We start from the raw sequence: 18,285 nt of genomic DNA, 5'->3' as shown, positions 1-18,285 counted from the left end.
CAAGTTAGGTTTGCGATATTACCATTCAATAAAAGCACTGTCCTCATATTTTACCAGACTTAAAAGAGATTGAATTCATCCACTTATCTGAATGTATCAGAAAGAGGTTACACAATTTTCAGATGCAAGTCACATTTCAAAAGCTCACATACTTTATTTAGACCAAGAAGAGCTAGATCTGATTCACAATCACATGTAGAAAAATACAGTTTCCAACTGCTTAATAAATTGTGATCACTGTTCTGTTTTCTCCTTGAACTGAGGCTGGTTAAATTAAACATGATGCCAGAAGGAAAGAGATCAGAACAACAGAAAGCCACTGTCAAGATTATAGATTATTATTGTCCATGAACATAAAAGACAGGGTAATGGTTCCAAAGAGCTTTGTTTTGACAGAATTTTCTGTATATCCATCTCTGCTATGTCGGCACTAATAACACCCTGCTGGGTAACTGCAAATTACACACAGACATTTCACAATAAAAGCATTACATTCCAACGTTTATAGTGTTGTCCTTTGTTTTATATTGGATGAAGAAAATGCTCACCTCTGCTCACCTCAAGCCACATTTCTGTCACATTAAGAAAATCCGCATTTCATTAAATTTAGTGTATAATGTATTGTTTAAGCCTGAGTTAGACTAGACTATCTTAATATAATCTAATTTTGTTCATAAAAATGGACGTTTATCCCATTAACCCCGGCAACCAATGCAATTCGCACACAAGCATGCCTCAAAAGGGAAATAATTATCTAAATCAGCATTTCTCCAAGTGAAGAGGTTATGTCAGGCTACTAGTCAAGCGGATTCTGTACAGAAATGCTGGCTCTCACTTGTGACTTTGTTCTTGACACAGCATGAGAAGACAGCTCTTGTTGTAGTCCCCCCCCCCCAAAAGAGTTCACATGGCCTGCCGGATGTTTTCCAGACTCTTCTCAATGTTGTCAATAACCTCGACCGCAGCTTGTGGGATCCTGGTTCCTGGACCGAATATGGCGCACACACCGCTCTGGTACAAGAACTCATAGTCCTGCATACACACAGTAGTGTAACACAGTTAAGACTGACTGCAGCTGAGAAGGAAATCAGCTTCCATTATATGGGGAAAGGAGGATGTGCACAGTCCCTATGCTATTAATTATGTTGAATATAATTAAACTAGATTCGTTCCCAGAAGAAAAGGGATGATATGTGTTTGGCAGGGAAATGCTGAGATTGGCAGGAACAGGATTACAAGAAATCAGATGGCGCTGCATGAAATTGAGGAAATCCTTTAGCGTGGTAATGATGATCATACGAATCAGGGCAGCACTCATGACAGACTTGTTCTCTCCCCACATGACAGCACAGGTGACATTTTTTAAATGTTATTTGTGTGCTTATCACGTAATTCTAAACAATGTGTTTTCAAGGTCCCAAGAATGCAAATGGTAATGCTGGAGGCTATGCATAAAGAGTTTGCCTAGGAGAACTGTAGGAAAATAGACCAATATATTATTTAAGGCTTTGCTGCTTCAGTATCCACTGTCTCCCCTGTGACAACTAAACAAGAACCACAGAATCAAGTAGAGCGGTCGCCCTTCGATCCCCGGTTCCTCCAATCTGTGTGCCAAAGTATCCTTGGGCAAGATACTGAACCCCAAAACTGCCTCCGATGTGTCATCAGCATACGAATGTGTGTGTCTGTTTTAGAGAGCACTTAAATGTATAGAACAAGTGCTGTAAGAATGTAAGTGTGTGAATGGGTGAATGTGACCTGTGGTGTGAAGCGCTTTGAGTAGTCAATGTGATTAGAAAAGCACATTTACAGTTTGCACATAGTCTAGTGCATGGACTTTTAATTCAAGTTGGCTGAAATTAAATTCATTGCCTGGACTGTAACATTAAAGTGTTTGCTTTGAAAAGGTGCAAACACAAATTAAGCTTAGAGATTTAATGATTTGATGACCATGAAAGTCAGAGGTTACCTGTGGTGGGATGACGCCTCCACAGATGACAAGGATATCTGGCCTGTTGAGCTTTCGTAGTTCCTTGATGAGCTCTGGGACCAGGGTCTTGTGTCCTGCGGCAAGTGTGCTGACCCCAACACAGTGAACGTCTGCATCGACTGCCTGCTGGGCAACCTCAGAGGGAGTCTGTTCAAAACCCAGACATGGAAAAGACTACATATTAGAAACACTTCTCAGTATAGTATGGTGCAGTTCCACCACTGCAAAGTACAGACTCAAAATGTACCACAGATTTGAGTGAAAACCAGCTGCTTTATTAGCTGTAGGCTTCAATAAAATTGATCACTTATAAGTTACTTGCAAAGAAAGTAAAAATGCTGTCCTTTGTATATCCCCAACTCTGATTCTGAGATTTTAGATTTAGTGAAACTGCATTTAAAGTCAACATTTGTAAATATGAAATAAGTCTACATGTATTTCCCATTTACCCCAACATCAGCTGAGGCTCACAGGTTCACATGAATGTCAATAAAAATCTGAGTGTTTCTGCTTAGTCTAAATTTAAATGTAATTCCGTGACATAAAACACTGTTCCCACGCTGTTTTGTGAGCCTGGTGTTGAAGATGACAGCAGTTTAGCACAACACTTGCTATTCATGTATAACATATTTCATTATGTATTTACGCACTGCCAGAAGCTGTGCTTAACGCAGTCTTGTGATCAGTGGTTGAGAAATTATTTCACTGGTGCTGTGGGTTGCACACCCTCAATATGCACGTCATCAGGCTCTTTTATCTCCTTAATGTGCTCCACACAAAAGATGCATTCTGTACACCTTCAGATCAGTGATCAGGACTTAACACACATTTATGCACCTGAATGAAATCCATATACAATACAAACAACTGACAAACAACTGACTGAGCATGTGAAGGGATTTGTTTCATTAATATTTAAAGTCATTACTTTAAATATTAATGAAACAAATCCCTTCATTTCCTGCCACTGCCTTTTGACTTGTGATAGCAAGAAAAATACAAGTGAAACTACTACTACATACTGACACACCTGAGAGGAACACATTCACACTTGCTTATTGGGGTTGTTAGTTGCACCTGTGACTGATCAGACTAAATGTCAGTTTTAATCCATTTTGGATTGCCTAGCAGTAAAGTATACTTACAGAAGCTTTTACTGCCCAGTGTGTTGGCGAGTCCCATTATGAATACAATAAAATTAGAAAACAGAAGGGAAAACAGTTCTGTCTTCCTATATTGTAGTACAAGATTGTGGATGTTTATATTGCAGTTTTCAGTCTCAGTTCCAGAATCATTACAACATACAGTTTATTTATCGTGCAACTGTCAGTTTTTACCAATAAAGCACTAATTACAAACTTTTAGTGTCTAAGATTTGCCAGTTTCAGAGGTTCTTAAATATAAAGTGTGTTTGTTAGAAAATTGAAAGAAAAACAAATGCAAGATTTTGTCTTTTAAGTTTAATCAGATTAAGAACATTCCTGCACCTGTAAGAAATGTAGGTTTCACCATCAAAAGGCTTCATCTACAGTAGGTCAGTTTCAATATACCTGTACTAAAACTTAAGAACATTTTTTGAGTAACTTCTATTGCTTAACTGTTCAACAAACTACTTTGTTAAATTTAGGGCATTACTTTTCATGAATCCAAATGCATGTTATAAGGTATTTCTAACTGGCAGTTTATATGAATACCTCTTGTTTACCTCAGGTTGCAACCTCTACCTTGAGTAGTAACTCTAGGTAGAATTACAACTTTTGATCTACTGTATGACACTGACCTGAAACAGTGGTCCTATGTCTACATCAAAGCCCAGGTCAGCAAACCCTGTGGCAATGACTTTGGCTCCTCTGTCATGGCCATCCTGCCCCATCTTTGCCACAAGCAGTCGAGGGTTCCTGCCCTCCTGCTTCTTAAAATCTGCAACTCTGAGATTTGAAAGAGAGAAAAAAAAACTTTAAGTACTTGAAATACAAGAAATCAGTCTGTCTATCATGACGATCCAGATGCTGTTTAGTTTTATTTTTCTACCTATTGTGGGCCAGAGCAATCTCTTCATGCTCCCCAAACTCGCTGCGGTAAGCCCCGCTCACCATCCTGGTGCTGGCCTTGTGCTCGCCAAACACTTTCTTCATGGCATCAGTAATTTCACCAACAGAGCATCTGTAGAAAGGAGCAGACAGAATTTTCTTCAACAGGTTTTCACATTCAACTAATAAATAATACAGTAGAAATAGTACCATCATTCATTTTGCTCCAACTCATTTTAAGACATCCATGTTTGATAAACTAGATGCTGATTGGCTTGCTTTTTCGTTACAGAAATTCACAATTATGATCAGAATGCTTAATTATCTGTATGATTTATTGCAGCACCTTATTAGTATCTGGGTCACATGGCAGAAAGATTTACTGTAGTCTCATCTACCACAATATCACTGATGTAGTGAGGGTAATAAGACAACAACAATCAAGGAACTTCAATATAATTTGTAAGTCAAAGGTTGAAATGAAAATTACGCATTTGTGGTAATATGAAAGCACACAGCATATTATACCGTGATGGATTAAAGGTCTAATGGTAGTGAAGTTGCATGGGATGTTTAAGTGGTTATACATTATTGTGAGAGTTAAGTAATCCTGGTCATGTTGTACCAGTGCTTCTCACCTATCATGCTGATTGCAGCCCACTTGCAGAGAGGCTACATGCTGTGCTCAGCATGGGGGCTTTTCACTCAGCACTGCACACAGTACTGCACAGTTCAGTATGAGAAATATGCTTGCATGCTCGCTCTCTCGCTCTCTCTCTGTCGTCCCTACCCCCACCCCTCCTCCCACCCTGCATTTAGCACACATGATTTGGTGTGATTGGTTAATGACCTGCCACATGACAGCCTCAGGTATGAAGGAATACTCACCAAAACCACACTGATTAAAATTTCGAAGGACCAAGAAATTTGAAGAAACATACCATGATGATCATGTTACTTAATGGCATATGCTTGTGAGAGGATCTTATAAATGGGGACATTGTTTCAAATCCGCAATAAACTGTTATGAAAATGGAACAGGCTATGTGATCACTGCCTGTAATCTACTCACAGACTTCATCTGTATTATGAAGACATTTTGCTGAAGGCAAATTTGAAGGAAACACAGGAAACTTTGTAGCAATTACATTTAGTATCTGAAGCTAAATTCATCCAGGCATAAGAGTGGTCATTGCAAACAGAGATTTTAGTGACTGTGGGGGGTTTGACCTGGCTCGAGCTGCCTCCACAGCCAGGGCTAAAAGGTTGCCCTCTCTGGTTTGGGCACATTCCTCAATGGCTGCCAGGCACTTCTTTGCTACCTCTGGGTCACGACTTTCCCTCACCTGGAACAAAGGAGACATAAAGAGGACAGTTTTTATCTGCCCTGCTGACAAACATTTATACTATTAATAGAATTCTCTAGATACACTAAACATGGATCTGTCAACTGGTCAAACTTTTTTTTTTTTTTTTTTAAGATTTGTTTAAGTACTCTTTACTTAAAATTAGAACATATTAAAGGAAAATTGACCCTCCACCTTGACCTTGAGCTGAGTGAAAATGGCCTTAATTTTTATGATTCCTCAGCACATGCAGCAGTCATACTGTGAATGTGCCTTACAACTGTACAACTGTAAAGCCCAGTCTCCCATGAGCCCTGAGCAGCTGGACCTTTAACTGATGATCAACACATAATCGCATGGATGCATTACATAAGCATGACATGTTTGTGACAAAGATTTAGCCTTGGAAGATGAATTATAGTGTATACACCACACATACAAACACTTCACTGTGTGTCCATGCTTTAAACTGAGGCATATCTAATGTCCAACTATGTATCATTTGATGAGAAGCCATTTGTCATTTGGAACAGGCATATTGTAACAATCCTCTTGACTGTCATCTTGTTTTGATCCTGATCCATAGATACAGCAGTTTTGCCCTAAAGTAGCAAACACTTCATTGCCTCTTCATGACAACAGCTTGTCATCTGCATTTGTACAATGTTCTTGCTTCAAGCATATGCCTTAGGGGAGAGGGTGCTTCATTCTGGCTAAGCAGTGTGGCATTTCCTTCTACCTGTTCTGACAGTTCTGCTCAAAATGTATTGACTTTTAATGCCCACTGACCTTCCAACAAAGGCACTGAGCCAAAGATATTAAACTGTCTGATAGACAGCAGGCATAGAAGTGTTGTCAGTTTATATACAGTATACTTGATGGCTGCCTGCAGGGTCGCATCACATTATCACTATCTTGCATATACAGAGCAAAAAGAAACAACACTTTAAAAACGCAGAGCTTCATTTCTTTTTAAGTCCTCCAGAAAGGGTTCATCAAACTTGGCTAAACATTGGCTAAATGTGAAACCACAGTTCTGCTGGATTCCTGATATTCTGTATATATACTGAGTCCTGTACTCATTATTTCTTTTTCCATTCTATTTCTTCTTTTATTTGCATTTCAGTGAGAAGGAAACTAAACCAATAGTGTGTAACAAAGTTAATTTACCTCTTTGTATCTGTGACTTTGATTTTAATTTACTGTTGACCTTCACATACTTTCATGAACGCTGTAAAATTCATTTTATCTTTAACAAGCTGCTTACCTAATGTACAAAATACAAACACCTTCCTTTGGTACTTCTACTTAAATTAATATTGCTCTGCTTTAAAAATTAAGTATGCACTTACTGACTTTATGTTATTCAGCTGCTCAACAATATAAGATGTGACACTCTATGTTGGCTCTATGGCTATGTTCAGACATTTGCTCTATGTGTAAATTATTTTGTAGTCTTTGAACATTCTTTAGCTAACACTGATTTATCTAGAAGGCGATTCTCAAAGGAACACTCACCTTTTTCAGTTTTTCAATTTGTTTCTGACGTACGATAGTGTTATCTATGGCCAGCACCTCTACACTCTCCTCTTTTTCCAGACGGTATTTGTTCACCCCCACAATTACTTCTGATCCTGAAAAGGACAAAAAGTATGCAGGTACACGAATCAGCAAAAGAAGAAATACAACACAGCAGATAATGTCTTGACAGAAAGCACACATTTGTGAACAGCCTTTTAAGGTTGGTATTGAGGGAGCAACAAATGACTGTTTTTTAGCTGCTCAGAAAGGCAATTGGTGACACAACACATTATTTTTAAAAAGTATACAAAAACAAAACCCACTCGAGAGGATAACAAGATTTGCAATATTATTGACAGAGCCACATTTAACAAAAATGAAGCTGATAGTGTACCTAAACGCATCAGATAACAGTAAGCAGCAAATAAACAAGAAACATTAAACAGAACATACCCTCTGACTTTCTCTCAGTTTATTTTCTTCTTCTCTATTAACTGTATTACTTCTTACCTGCGTACACAGTTCATCAGCAAACCCTTTCACACCTAACCTATTTTTGAAATTGTTCCCGCTGAATATTAACTTAGCACACAAGTTAACATACAGATAACTTGAGGATTTGAATAGTCTTTACATAACTGAATTCCTAATGTTAAGTCCCTTGAAATTTAATCAATTGTTGTAATATTTATTCAGTTTGATTGTTCAACATTCAATAACTTGAATTTGATTAGTTAAGGATTCTAATATATATGAGCTTGCTAATTGACCCCCATGTAGGAGAGCCTAAAATTATCTGAGACACTACCATGGTCAATCAGAATTCAAGGCCCTCCAGGAATGAAAAAACTGTCAGCAGCTAAGATGTGCTACCAGGGTGAATCAGACAGCCAATGAATATCAATGAGAGCAGGCATCAGGGGGATTATGGAGAAAAGATACCCAGTCTATGAATTCTCTGTTCTTCTCTATCACATTCATGTCTTGGATTATGGGTCTGACATTAAAGTTGATTTCAAATACACACACAGAAGCTTTAATTAAGCACATCTCCCCAAACAACACAACAAAATATACACAGTCAGTTGGTTTCAAGCTGTGATATGATCTTGTGTTAGCTGCTTCCCTATCCACTTGTAGTATCTCTGCAATACCAGCCTACATTTTTTTGAAATCCAGTCTTTGGGGTCTAACAAGGCACAAGATCTAAATAAAAAATACTTTGCAAACAACAGGATTGGCATTGTTACATTTTTTTCATTTTATTTCAGCTTTCCTTCAGATAGTAATTAATTTAATTCCAGCTTCTTTAAAAATTAAATCCACTCTAAATTTTTTCTAGCATAGAGTGCATACCACCATAGATTGAAAGTTCAGACTCTAGTGTAGAACAAATCAAGGGGTTTTACTGTTGCTGTCTAAAGTAACATGGCAAAGCAGAGCCACGTTAAACTACTTTGGAGACAGAAAAAAAAGGAGTACAGTGAAAATCTCAAATGTTTAAGTTCAATCTCAGGCTGTGTAGTAACTAACGTACTTAAAAAAGAGGAGGAAGATTAAAAGATGAACAAATAAGCATTAGCATTAGCAATTTATATAATTATTCAGTACCTGAATCAATGCGGGCTTGTCTACGTGCTGCACATTCCTCAATGCGAAGTTTTGGAATGCCCTCTGCCACAGCTCTGGCCATGCCTCCCATGTCTTCAATGTCTTTAATGAACTATACAAAGGAAAACACAAGTTGTGAAAGTGTGTCTATGATGATGGACTATTTCTTTAGTCACTTTGTGTATTATGATATTTACTTCACTAAAACTTGACAGGCAAAAAAGATATTCTAAACACTGCAGAGCAGTAAAATATTAACTACAACTCTCCTCTCATTACTTCCAGAGGAAGCCAAAGCAGTTGGCCATTTGTCCACATGACAAACCTTCAGGGCTGTGTTGTAGACGTCATCTGTGAGAGACTCCATCATGTGCGAGCCCCCCCAAGGATCAGCGACTTTAGGGATGCCTGACTCCTCCTGGATGATGATCTGGGTGTTCCTGGCAATGCGGGCGCTCTTCACTGTGGGCAAGCCCAGAGCTTCATCGAACGAGTTGGTGTGGAGTGACTGGGTCCCCCCGAACACAGCTGCCATAGCTTCAATCACCGTTCGGATCACGTTGTTGTATGGATCCTATGAGAGGAGCCATGGTGGGAAGTTGTAACTACTGTCCATTCATTTTACAACTTTAAGTTTGATTTAATATTTTCTTACTACTCTTATAATGCCTTATATTTACTTGTTCAGTGAGGGACCAGCCTGAAGTCTGGCAGTGTGTGCGCAGGAGGAGAGACTTTGCATTCTTGGGCTGGAAATTTTCCTTAATGAGTGTGGCCCATAACCTCCTGGCTGCCCTCAGCTTGGCAATTTCCATGTAGAAATTCATCCCAATCCCCCAGAAGAATGACAACCTGGCAGCACAAACAACATATGTCAAAAGGAGAAATATAATTCAGTTATTAAGTTGGACAGATAAACTGTTACTGATGTCATGCACAAAAATAGAAATCAATGTTTTCTGTTTGCAGAGCTATTTTGAGATTTTAAGATCTAAAAAGTGCTTATTAAGTTTTATGTATCATGATGCTTTATATCAATGCCACTGATCAAACAGCAAGATACAGTCATGGACTTCACCCAGTAATGTCTATGCTACTACCTTGTTAGCAGATGGAAGCAAGAAACAAATCTCACCCAAGACGCATGCCCAGTGCTAGAGTTCATAATAATATACTGATATAAAATCCATGTCAGAAGAAAAACATGGTCATGATGCTACTCTTAATTTAATTTAAGAATGAAGCACTGTTAGGGATACAGCAACCTGTCAGCCCTTTTTTCCCTTTCCACTTGTCAACATCCACATGGACTTCATTCCAATTCTGGCAGGTGAGTGTAAACTGCTCACATTCTACAGCCATGTCAATTAACATGGTGTGCAATAGGAAGGTAGACCATGAGGACACAATGTCCAAACTTGTCCAACTGCCTGAACTGTCTCACAATGACATTTGGGTGAAGTTACTAAAGCTAGAGCCAATATATTAGCCAATATTAGTGCATCAGTGCACATGCCAACTGGCAAGTAACAAAAAAACTGTAGTACATAAATGACTATACTATGACTAATATGTCTGAGGTAATTTCAAAACTGGGGTTTCTTAAGATTTTATCCACCACAGAACACTGGCAAGTTTATCTTTTAACAGCAAAACATCCCATTCATGACCTATTATGGTTATAATTCTTTTTTTGTAAAACAAAAAACAAACACTCAATAATATGTCAGTTTAGAAAATGGGGAGAAGACCAAAGTGATTATAATGTTGTTCCAAAGCCAAGACTGAATTAACTGTGATGAATATACACACCTGCTCTTTATCTTTTTTCCCCAACTTTACAATGTATCAAATAAAACAACGGATGAGGGCTACAACTATATTATCTTCCAATCTGCCAACTGCTCTCTCTAATTGTTTAGTCTGAGGCACTGAAAAATAGGAAACCAAAATGACTATCACAACTTGTCACAACCCCAAAGATACTCAGCTTTCAGTGATATATGACAACGAAAAGCTGCAAATCCCCTCAGGTGCGAAGCTGGAACCAGATATTGTTCAGCCTTTTTGTTTAAAGAATGACTGAATCAAGTAATTTATTATACTTAAACTGCTGATAAGGAAGGACAAATGATAAGAGAATGTGCCTTTCTCTTGCAAAGAAATCATACAAACGTCTAACCTTAGCCTAACCTGTACTGGAAAAACTCCTTCTCTCCAAAAACTCCATATGACAATACACTGAAGGCCCGCCGTCTGTAGCAAAGAAAATGTCCAAAAGGACAATGTCACTGTCACATTTCCAGTCTTTGTGCAAACCCAAGGGAAGAACTGGTTGTGGGTCAAAGAAAAGGTCAGAACAATCAGCTCTAGAGAGAGATAATAGCTTAGGGTGGAAAACCTTCCATTTCACACAACTGAGTGACATCCCTGTATTGATTCAGAGTGACTGTCTCTGAAGTCATTAAATGAAGAAGGGTCAACCTGGGCCGGGGCCTCAGAACGTTCCTGAAGAATGTATGTCCACGTAATTCCACTATTATCTGAGTATTTGAAAGGCAGTAGCCAAAGGAAAAATGAGGAGGAGATAATGGAGGTTCAATTCAGGAGATACAAACCGGACCGAGTACAGGAGTAGTGTTGGTAGTGCAGTTGTGCTGTTGTGCTGAGAGTCACATATTAAAAGATGCATTATGGGTAACTCTAAGAATGCAATTCACAAGTTTGTTCAAAGAAATGAGTAGTGTATAACAACAAAGATGAGTTAAGTCAAATTAACACATCCTGTTTTTTTTTTTTATTATATTACATTATATCAATATGATGTGCTTTGAGCTGTGCTCAGTGGTACATATTTGTATAAATTAGTATGAGAACTGTCTGATTTGACCATCTGGCTTTAGTTGTATGCTGATTTAGTCTGTGAGTCCCATCTGCTGGGTCAACAAATACAGGGGAAGGTATTTGTTTGCCAGTTAAATGTAGCTGTCGCATTTACTTATTATGCGTTCATCAAAAGAATACTAATAAAACATCATAGATGGCACAACTGCGGCTATGGTAAAGTACATGGGAGTTTCTCCACTAACAGGATATTTAGTGAGTGCCTGAGTAAAATACTGAGCTGGCCAACATGTCATTATTTGGATGATTGGTGAATCATCAATTCCTTTCACACACACACACAAAATACTGAAGGCTAGCACTTCAAAAAGTGGAGCAGAAAGTGAACTGCAATTTTCACACAAGAAGGCAAACACAAAAACAGAGGAGTAACACTGAGCAGTGATTGACTGTAGGGCTTTCAAAATCAACCAATTGCTCCTAATGGCAACTGCTGACACTGGTGGTACTTAGCCTATGTTGACATCTTGTATCTGAGGAGTTTTAGCTTGCTCAGTAGTATACCCAGTAGTATTTTGTTTATTGCTGTTTCAAACTGATTTTTTTCTCATCAGCAACCCACTAAGATTGATTAATTACTTTTATCTTATCTGTTGATTTTAAATTAGGACACACTTATCAGATAAGGCAGTTAATTTAAATTCATGGTATTACTGGTTGGATAACAACATCACATCACTTTAAGGAATCTCTGTTATCTAGCCTGGCTGTTATACTGTATACTTAGCAATTTTCTGTGCAAAGCTTCTTGCTAAAAATAGAATATCTAAACATAAGTAAGAAAACATATCATTTCACACCTTCAAGTTTTAAATAATGAACTGTGGCAATTTAAGCATATCACAATCTTGCATTATCAAACTGTCACTTTTACTGCGCCTTGACGCCATCTGACAGGATTTGGGTTGAGCTTTGACAGGGACTGCATGTTGAAAATATGGAATGTGTGATAAATGTACTGGATTTTGTAACGGTGTTATGAGATGGGATAGAGCTATGGCCCTGTTCATACATGCATTTTGGGTGATCCTATCATAAGAGGACAGCTCTATGTACAGGTGTGAATGCACTCAAGATGCATTTAGGATATATTGAGATCCACTCGCTCAGACCACATTCACAGGTCTGACAGATCTGGCCCTTATATGGCCACATTATTTAAGCAATGTGTATGTGAATGCAGCCTGGGATGCACTTAAGGACCATCTACTCAAATGACTTCCACCACATTTTCATAATGAACTGACAATATTTCTACACTTCTCACAGTGTTTCCCACACATTGATTAATTTGTGGCAGCCTGCTACAATACCAACACTGACTGCAACATGCAAATTTTGATTATGTTCTCTTTTCATACATTTTATTTCATTATAGAGATGTGAACAGTGCACTGAGTCACTCAGCCCTTCCCTGCCTCTCTCTCTCTCTCTCTCTCTCTCTCTCTCTCTCTCTCTCTAAATACAATGAATTAGGTCTTAGCACATGAATGATGCACATGTCTATTTGCACAGTGAGATCTGGTCACTTGAGACACGTGTGGAGATGCATTCTAATGCTAGTGCCATACTCAGACCTGTCAACTTGTGACTGCACCATCCAGAGCCTGAATTGAAATGTATATCAAATATGTTGTAGAAGCTACAAGTGCAGACCAGGAGAAATGAATAGACTGTGTTTTCAGACTAGATTTCTAATTCTTAAAGCCTTTCTATGGTTATTATAAATCAGTTTGTTGCTTGGTAAGATAATATTCCAATACTAGTCACAAGTTTGGACACGCCGTCTCATTCAATGGTTTTCCTTTGTATTAATTACTTTCTACATTGTAGATTAGTACTGAAGACATCAAAACTATGAAAGAACACATATGGGATAATGTAGTAAAAAAACACATTAAACAAACCAGAATATGTTTTATATCTTTGATTCTGGAATGGTTGTCAGTTAACAGGTGTGCCTTGTCAAAAGTTAATTTGTGTGACTTCTTGCCTTCTTAATGTGTTTGAGACAATCAGTTGTGTTATGCAGAGGTAGAATTGGTACACAGCTCTATACAGTGAATAGTTCTACTTGACTACTGTTCTAATCTATACTGTGGCAAGAACCACTCAACTAGGTAAAGAGAAACAATAGTCCAACATTACTTTAAGACATGAAGGTCAGTCAGGTGCAGTCCCAATAACCATCAAAAGCTACGATGAAACTGGCTCTCATGAGGACTGCCCCAGGAAAGGAAGACCAAGAGTTACCTCTGCTGCAGAGGATAAGTTCATCAGAGTTACCAGCCTCAGAAACTGCAAATAAACAGCAGCTCAGATTAGAGACCAGATAAATTCTTCAGAGTTAAAGTAGCAGACACATCTGAACTTCAAATGTTCAGAGGACACTGCATGAATCAGGCCTTCGTGGTAAAATTGCTGCAAAGAAGCCACTACTGAGGAAGGACAACAACAAGAAGAGAATTGCTTGGCCCAAGAAACACAAGGAATGGACACCAGATTAGTGGAAATCTGTATTTTGGTCTGATGAGTCCAAATTTGAGATTTTTGGTTCTACTCGCCATGTCTTCATGAGAGAGAAGGTGAGCAGATGGTTTCTACGTGTGGTTCTCACTGAGAAGCATGGAGGAGGGAGTGTGATGGTGTGGGGGTGACACCGTTGGTGATTTATTCAAAATTCATGGTACACTTAACCAGCATGGCTACCACAGCATTCTGCAGCACCATGCCATACCATCTGGTGTGCACTCATTTGTTTTTCAGCACCACAATGACCCCAAACACACCTCCAGGCTATGTAAGGACTATTTAGCCAAGAAGGAGAGTAATGGAGTGCTGTGTCAGATGATTTGGCCTCCACAATCACCTAAACCCAAATGAAATGGTTTGGGATGAGTTGGACTGCAGAGTGAAAGCAAAGCAGCCAACAAGTGCTCAGCACCTCAGGGTACTCTGCCAAGACTGTTGGAAAACCATTCCAGGTGACTACCTAATGAATCTGATTGAGAGAATGCCAAGAGTGTGCAAAGCTGTCATCAAAGCAAAGGGCAGCTTCTTTCAAGATTCTAAAAGGTAAAACATATTCTGGTTTGTTTAATGTGTTTTTGTTTACTACATAATTCCATATGTGTTCCTTCATAGTTTTGATGTTCGTGCATACAGACTTTGAAATATGAACCTTTATGAAAATTGGCAGTAATATAACAAGCCTACTGTATGTGATGTGTTTATTATAGAAATTTGTGATGAAATTATATTTAAAAATAAATTATCCAGCCATAGTCATAAGCAACAAATATGTAAACCAAAATCTGTTGCCTCCACACTCAGAGATATTTTAGTATTTTGTACCTTGGGGCAAACTCATCGATGGTTAAGCCTGCTTTCAAACCAGTGCGGCAGTACTCAAGGCCATTGGCGATGGTATAGGCCACTTCCAGGATGGCATCAGCTCCAGCCTCCTGAAGATGGTATCCGCTGATGGATATCGAGTTGAACTTGGGCATGTGCTGTGAACATGGTAATGCAAGTAAGTAAGCAAATAAACAAAATCAACAAAAACACAACATAATATATAACATTAAAAACTTGATATGCAGTTTTCAGGTGCTGCTTGATAAATGTAGGTGAAGAGATAAAACTTAGCACATACAAACCTTGGAGGTGTAAGCGAAGATGTCTGCAATGGCGTGCATAGAAGGTTCTGGGGGAAAATATAGGTGTTGCGTACCATAAACTCCTTCAAAATGTCGTTCTGAATTGTGCCTGTTAGTTTGGCTTTGGACACACCCTGCTCCTCTCCAGTGACAATAAACATAGCCAATACAGGGATGACTGCTCCATTCATTGTCATTGAGACAGACATCTTCTCCAGTGGGATTCCATCAAAAAGCATCTTCATGTCCTCAACAGTGTCTATGGCGACTCCAGCCATGCCGACATCTCCGTGGACGCGGGGGTTGTCTGAGTCATAACCACGGTGTGTTGGGAGGTCAAAAGCCACGGAAAGACCCTGCTGTCCAGCTGAAATGAGAGAGTGAAGGAGACAGTCAATTAGAGATGGGAAAATGAGATGGACGAGGTGAATGTGTGCTATAGATAGAACCTTAAGGACAACTTAGGAGAAATAGGGGCTGCTTCCAGCCACTGGCTAACTAACAGTTCACAAACACTATAAACAAAAAGTCCGTTTTTTATTATTTGTCTATTGATTAGACTTTCTAGGTTGTCAGCCATTTTGACTTGTTCCCACAAAAAGTGAAAAATCGCTTCTTGTGAGCCCCACTATAACAACACTATACTGTAAATGTATTGTAATCTTTGTTAAAATAGTTTTCTAATTGTTGTGTAATTCCAAGGGTAACCTCTAGTATAACATAACATTTCAGTGGAGGATTGGCTTAAGTTTGGATTGTAATATACTCTACCTCAAATTTGCACTAGTGCTGTGTCAGCTACTATATGTGAAATCGTCATATGACTGACTAACTGCCAGCTCTGGGGAGATCTGACAGTAAGAAATCACTGACTCTATGAGAAGGATTCTCATGTATTACAAATTTGTGTCCAACATAAAACAAATTCTGAAGATGTTGATCCACAATAGGTTTGAAACTGTATGTTTCAGCTAAAAATAGAAACTTATTCACCCATTCCTTTTTTTGGATACTGTCCTTGTAAAGTGTCCTTGGGTCTTGTGAAAGGCGCTATATAAAGTGAAGATATTATTATTATTAAATGTGCACAACAACAAAATCTACCTTTTATATTGTCTTTATAGAACTTGTTGCTCTCCTCCACAGTGCTAAAGCCAGCATACTGCCTGATAGTCCAAGGTCTGTAGGTGTACATGGTAGGATAGGGCCCCCTAGTATAGGGAAACACTCCTGGCAGTTCATCAGCACTGGCAGCTGAGTCAGCTTTGGTGTACACAGGCTTGATGTTGATTCCCTCCGGCGTGCGCCAAATCAGATCTTCTGGTTCTTCCCTTTAAGCTGTTTTTTAGCCAGACTGGCCCATTCAGGATGCAGCTCAGCCTGGTCCTGCCTAGGTATAGAGGTGTGGATCAGAGAGCAGTGTGTGTGTGCTGAGGAGACAGAAGCCCTAACTAGGCGCTGGGCAGCCAGCGCTGCACATGCCCTCTGTGCAGTCAGCATGCTTTCTGTTGACTGAGTCAGTCACACATGGATCACCTGAGAGAGACATGGAGGAAGAGATATGAGGCAGTGGAAAAAAAGCTGCATGAATATCTATCTCTTAGAGCGAAGTTAAATTTCAGCGTTAGTTTCCTGCTCGCTGACACCCTCTACAGTTAATTTTGGTGGATAATTACTTCACGGCCAACTAGTAACGTAATGTGTCCCCACTACGACCTGTGACAGACATGAAACAAAGTCGTGGTGAGGCTGTCAGCACTGCTAAAACTGTTCAAAGAGGATGACTTTTGACAACACGTGAAAAAACCATAGGGAACAACATTAGGTAACGTTACTGCCATTGACAAAAACACTGCACACCTCTCAATTAATCTGTTATCATAAACTTAATACACGGTGCATATGTTGTATTTTCGTCGAAGAGATGACATTTTAGAAAAACAACAACGAAAATGTTTGCTACTTTTTTGTATTGTGATGGTTCGACTAGCTAACCAAGCCAATAACTGCTACTCACTGACTTCACCCCATCTAAATGCTATAAAGACACAAGGTGCACTATACTGACTTTCCGACGAATGGTATAAAGACAAAACGTATAAGTTATTGCTAGAAAAACATTAATTAAGCTACAGTCGCTGGCCCATCGCTTAGCACTTGTTAGCTACCTGTCGACGTTGCTTCAAGCGTTAGCATCAGCGGGGGAACCAAAACAATGCTTGCTAACATGAGGCATTCTGCAGCTGAATATGTTTCACAGCGCTTATTTTTATATATTTTAGGGTCGTTTTCTGACCTTGTCGACTGTTGTGCTCTTTCGGGTTGACAAAAGGCGTGTGTCCGTCTATCCAATGAAGTTTCATAACATTAAGTCGTCCAATCGCGTGCTACGGTCAATGGATACACTTTGACCTATGACACCCGGAAGTAAATATTAAAACCAAGATTGTTTAATTTTGTAGAGATAAGCGATGTCGGTTATTGTTTACACATTCCAAAACTGTCTGTGTTAATATTACACAGTGACGTTAATCTATATAATTCACATCATAGGAGAGAGACAAAGCTTTTAAATCAGTTTATTTACTACATTTCTCGTTATTAGATAGGGGTATGAATAATTCTTAGTTTACTGGGCTGGTGTGCACTGTTTTAATTTCGCCACTAGGAGGCGATAGTCCTGCAGGAGCCCATGTCAAGCACACTGTACCTCCCAAGGCATTCCTTTTACTATCAGCCTCTCACTCAGTTACAAATTATACACAGGACACAATTTCTCAACACAGTACATGCCATTTTTATTCAAGACTTGGTCGATAAACTGTCATAGCAGTAGCAATGGCTCTTACAGAGTTCTGTACAGCATTGGATTGGGTTAGACTGGATAGGGTACACTTGCAGTAAATGTTTATGAGGGATATAAAATATACTAAACATAGCAACATCATTCAGAGCATTCAGCAGGACAAACGTTTATCAAAGTGGCAATGCAGACAGTGGTATATAATGCCCAGTTAATATACAGAGCAGAAGTATTGTACTTTGAACACGTGTACCCTTCCTCTGTTTGTTCAAACTGTAAGGCAGTATGTTTTTGATTGCAGTGTAGTACGGCTTTTCATCAGATGACTGACTTCCTCTTGGTTCAACAAAAATTTACAACTTCAAATGAAATGAAATGAAACAAAAAAGCATCTCTAACAAACAAACTAAAATGTTGTGTG

General features: G+C 39.0%; 1 protein-coding gene across 1 annotated transcript in view; it reads right to left on the bottom strand.

Annotated features, from left to right (window-relative positions):
• Positions 1-129: 129 nt before the first annotated feature.
• Positions 130-18,285, bottom strand: part of mmut (methylmalonyl CoA mutase) — a 49,899-nt gene continuing 31,743 nt past the window's right edge. Inside the window, exon 13 of the mRNA XM_051071976.1 lies at positions 130-1,032. Within this exon, the coding sequence (XP_050927933.1) occupies positions 904-1,032 (129 nt within the window). The 3' untranslated portion in view covers positions 130-903. The remainder of the gene's footprint in view (positions 1,033-18,285) is intronic.

Source organism: Lates calcarifer, linkage group LG7_1, assembly GCF_001640805.2.
Source record: "Lates calcarifer isolate ASB-BC8 linkage group LG7_1, TLL_Latcal_v3, whole genome shotgun sequence".
Taxonomy (NCBI): domain Eukaryota; kingdom Metazoa; phylum Chordata; class Actinopteri; family Centropomidae; genus Lates; species Lates calcarifer.
The sequence above is the reverse complement of the archived record's forward strand: the minus strand, read 5'-3'. Positions and strand labels throughout refer to the sequence as shown.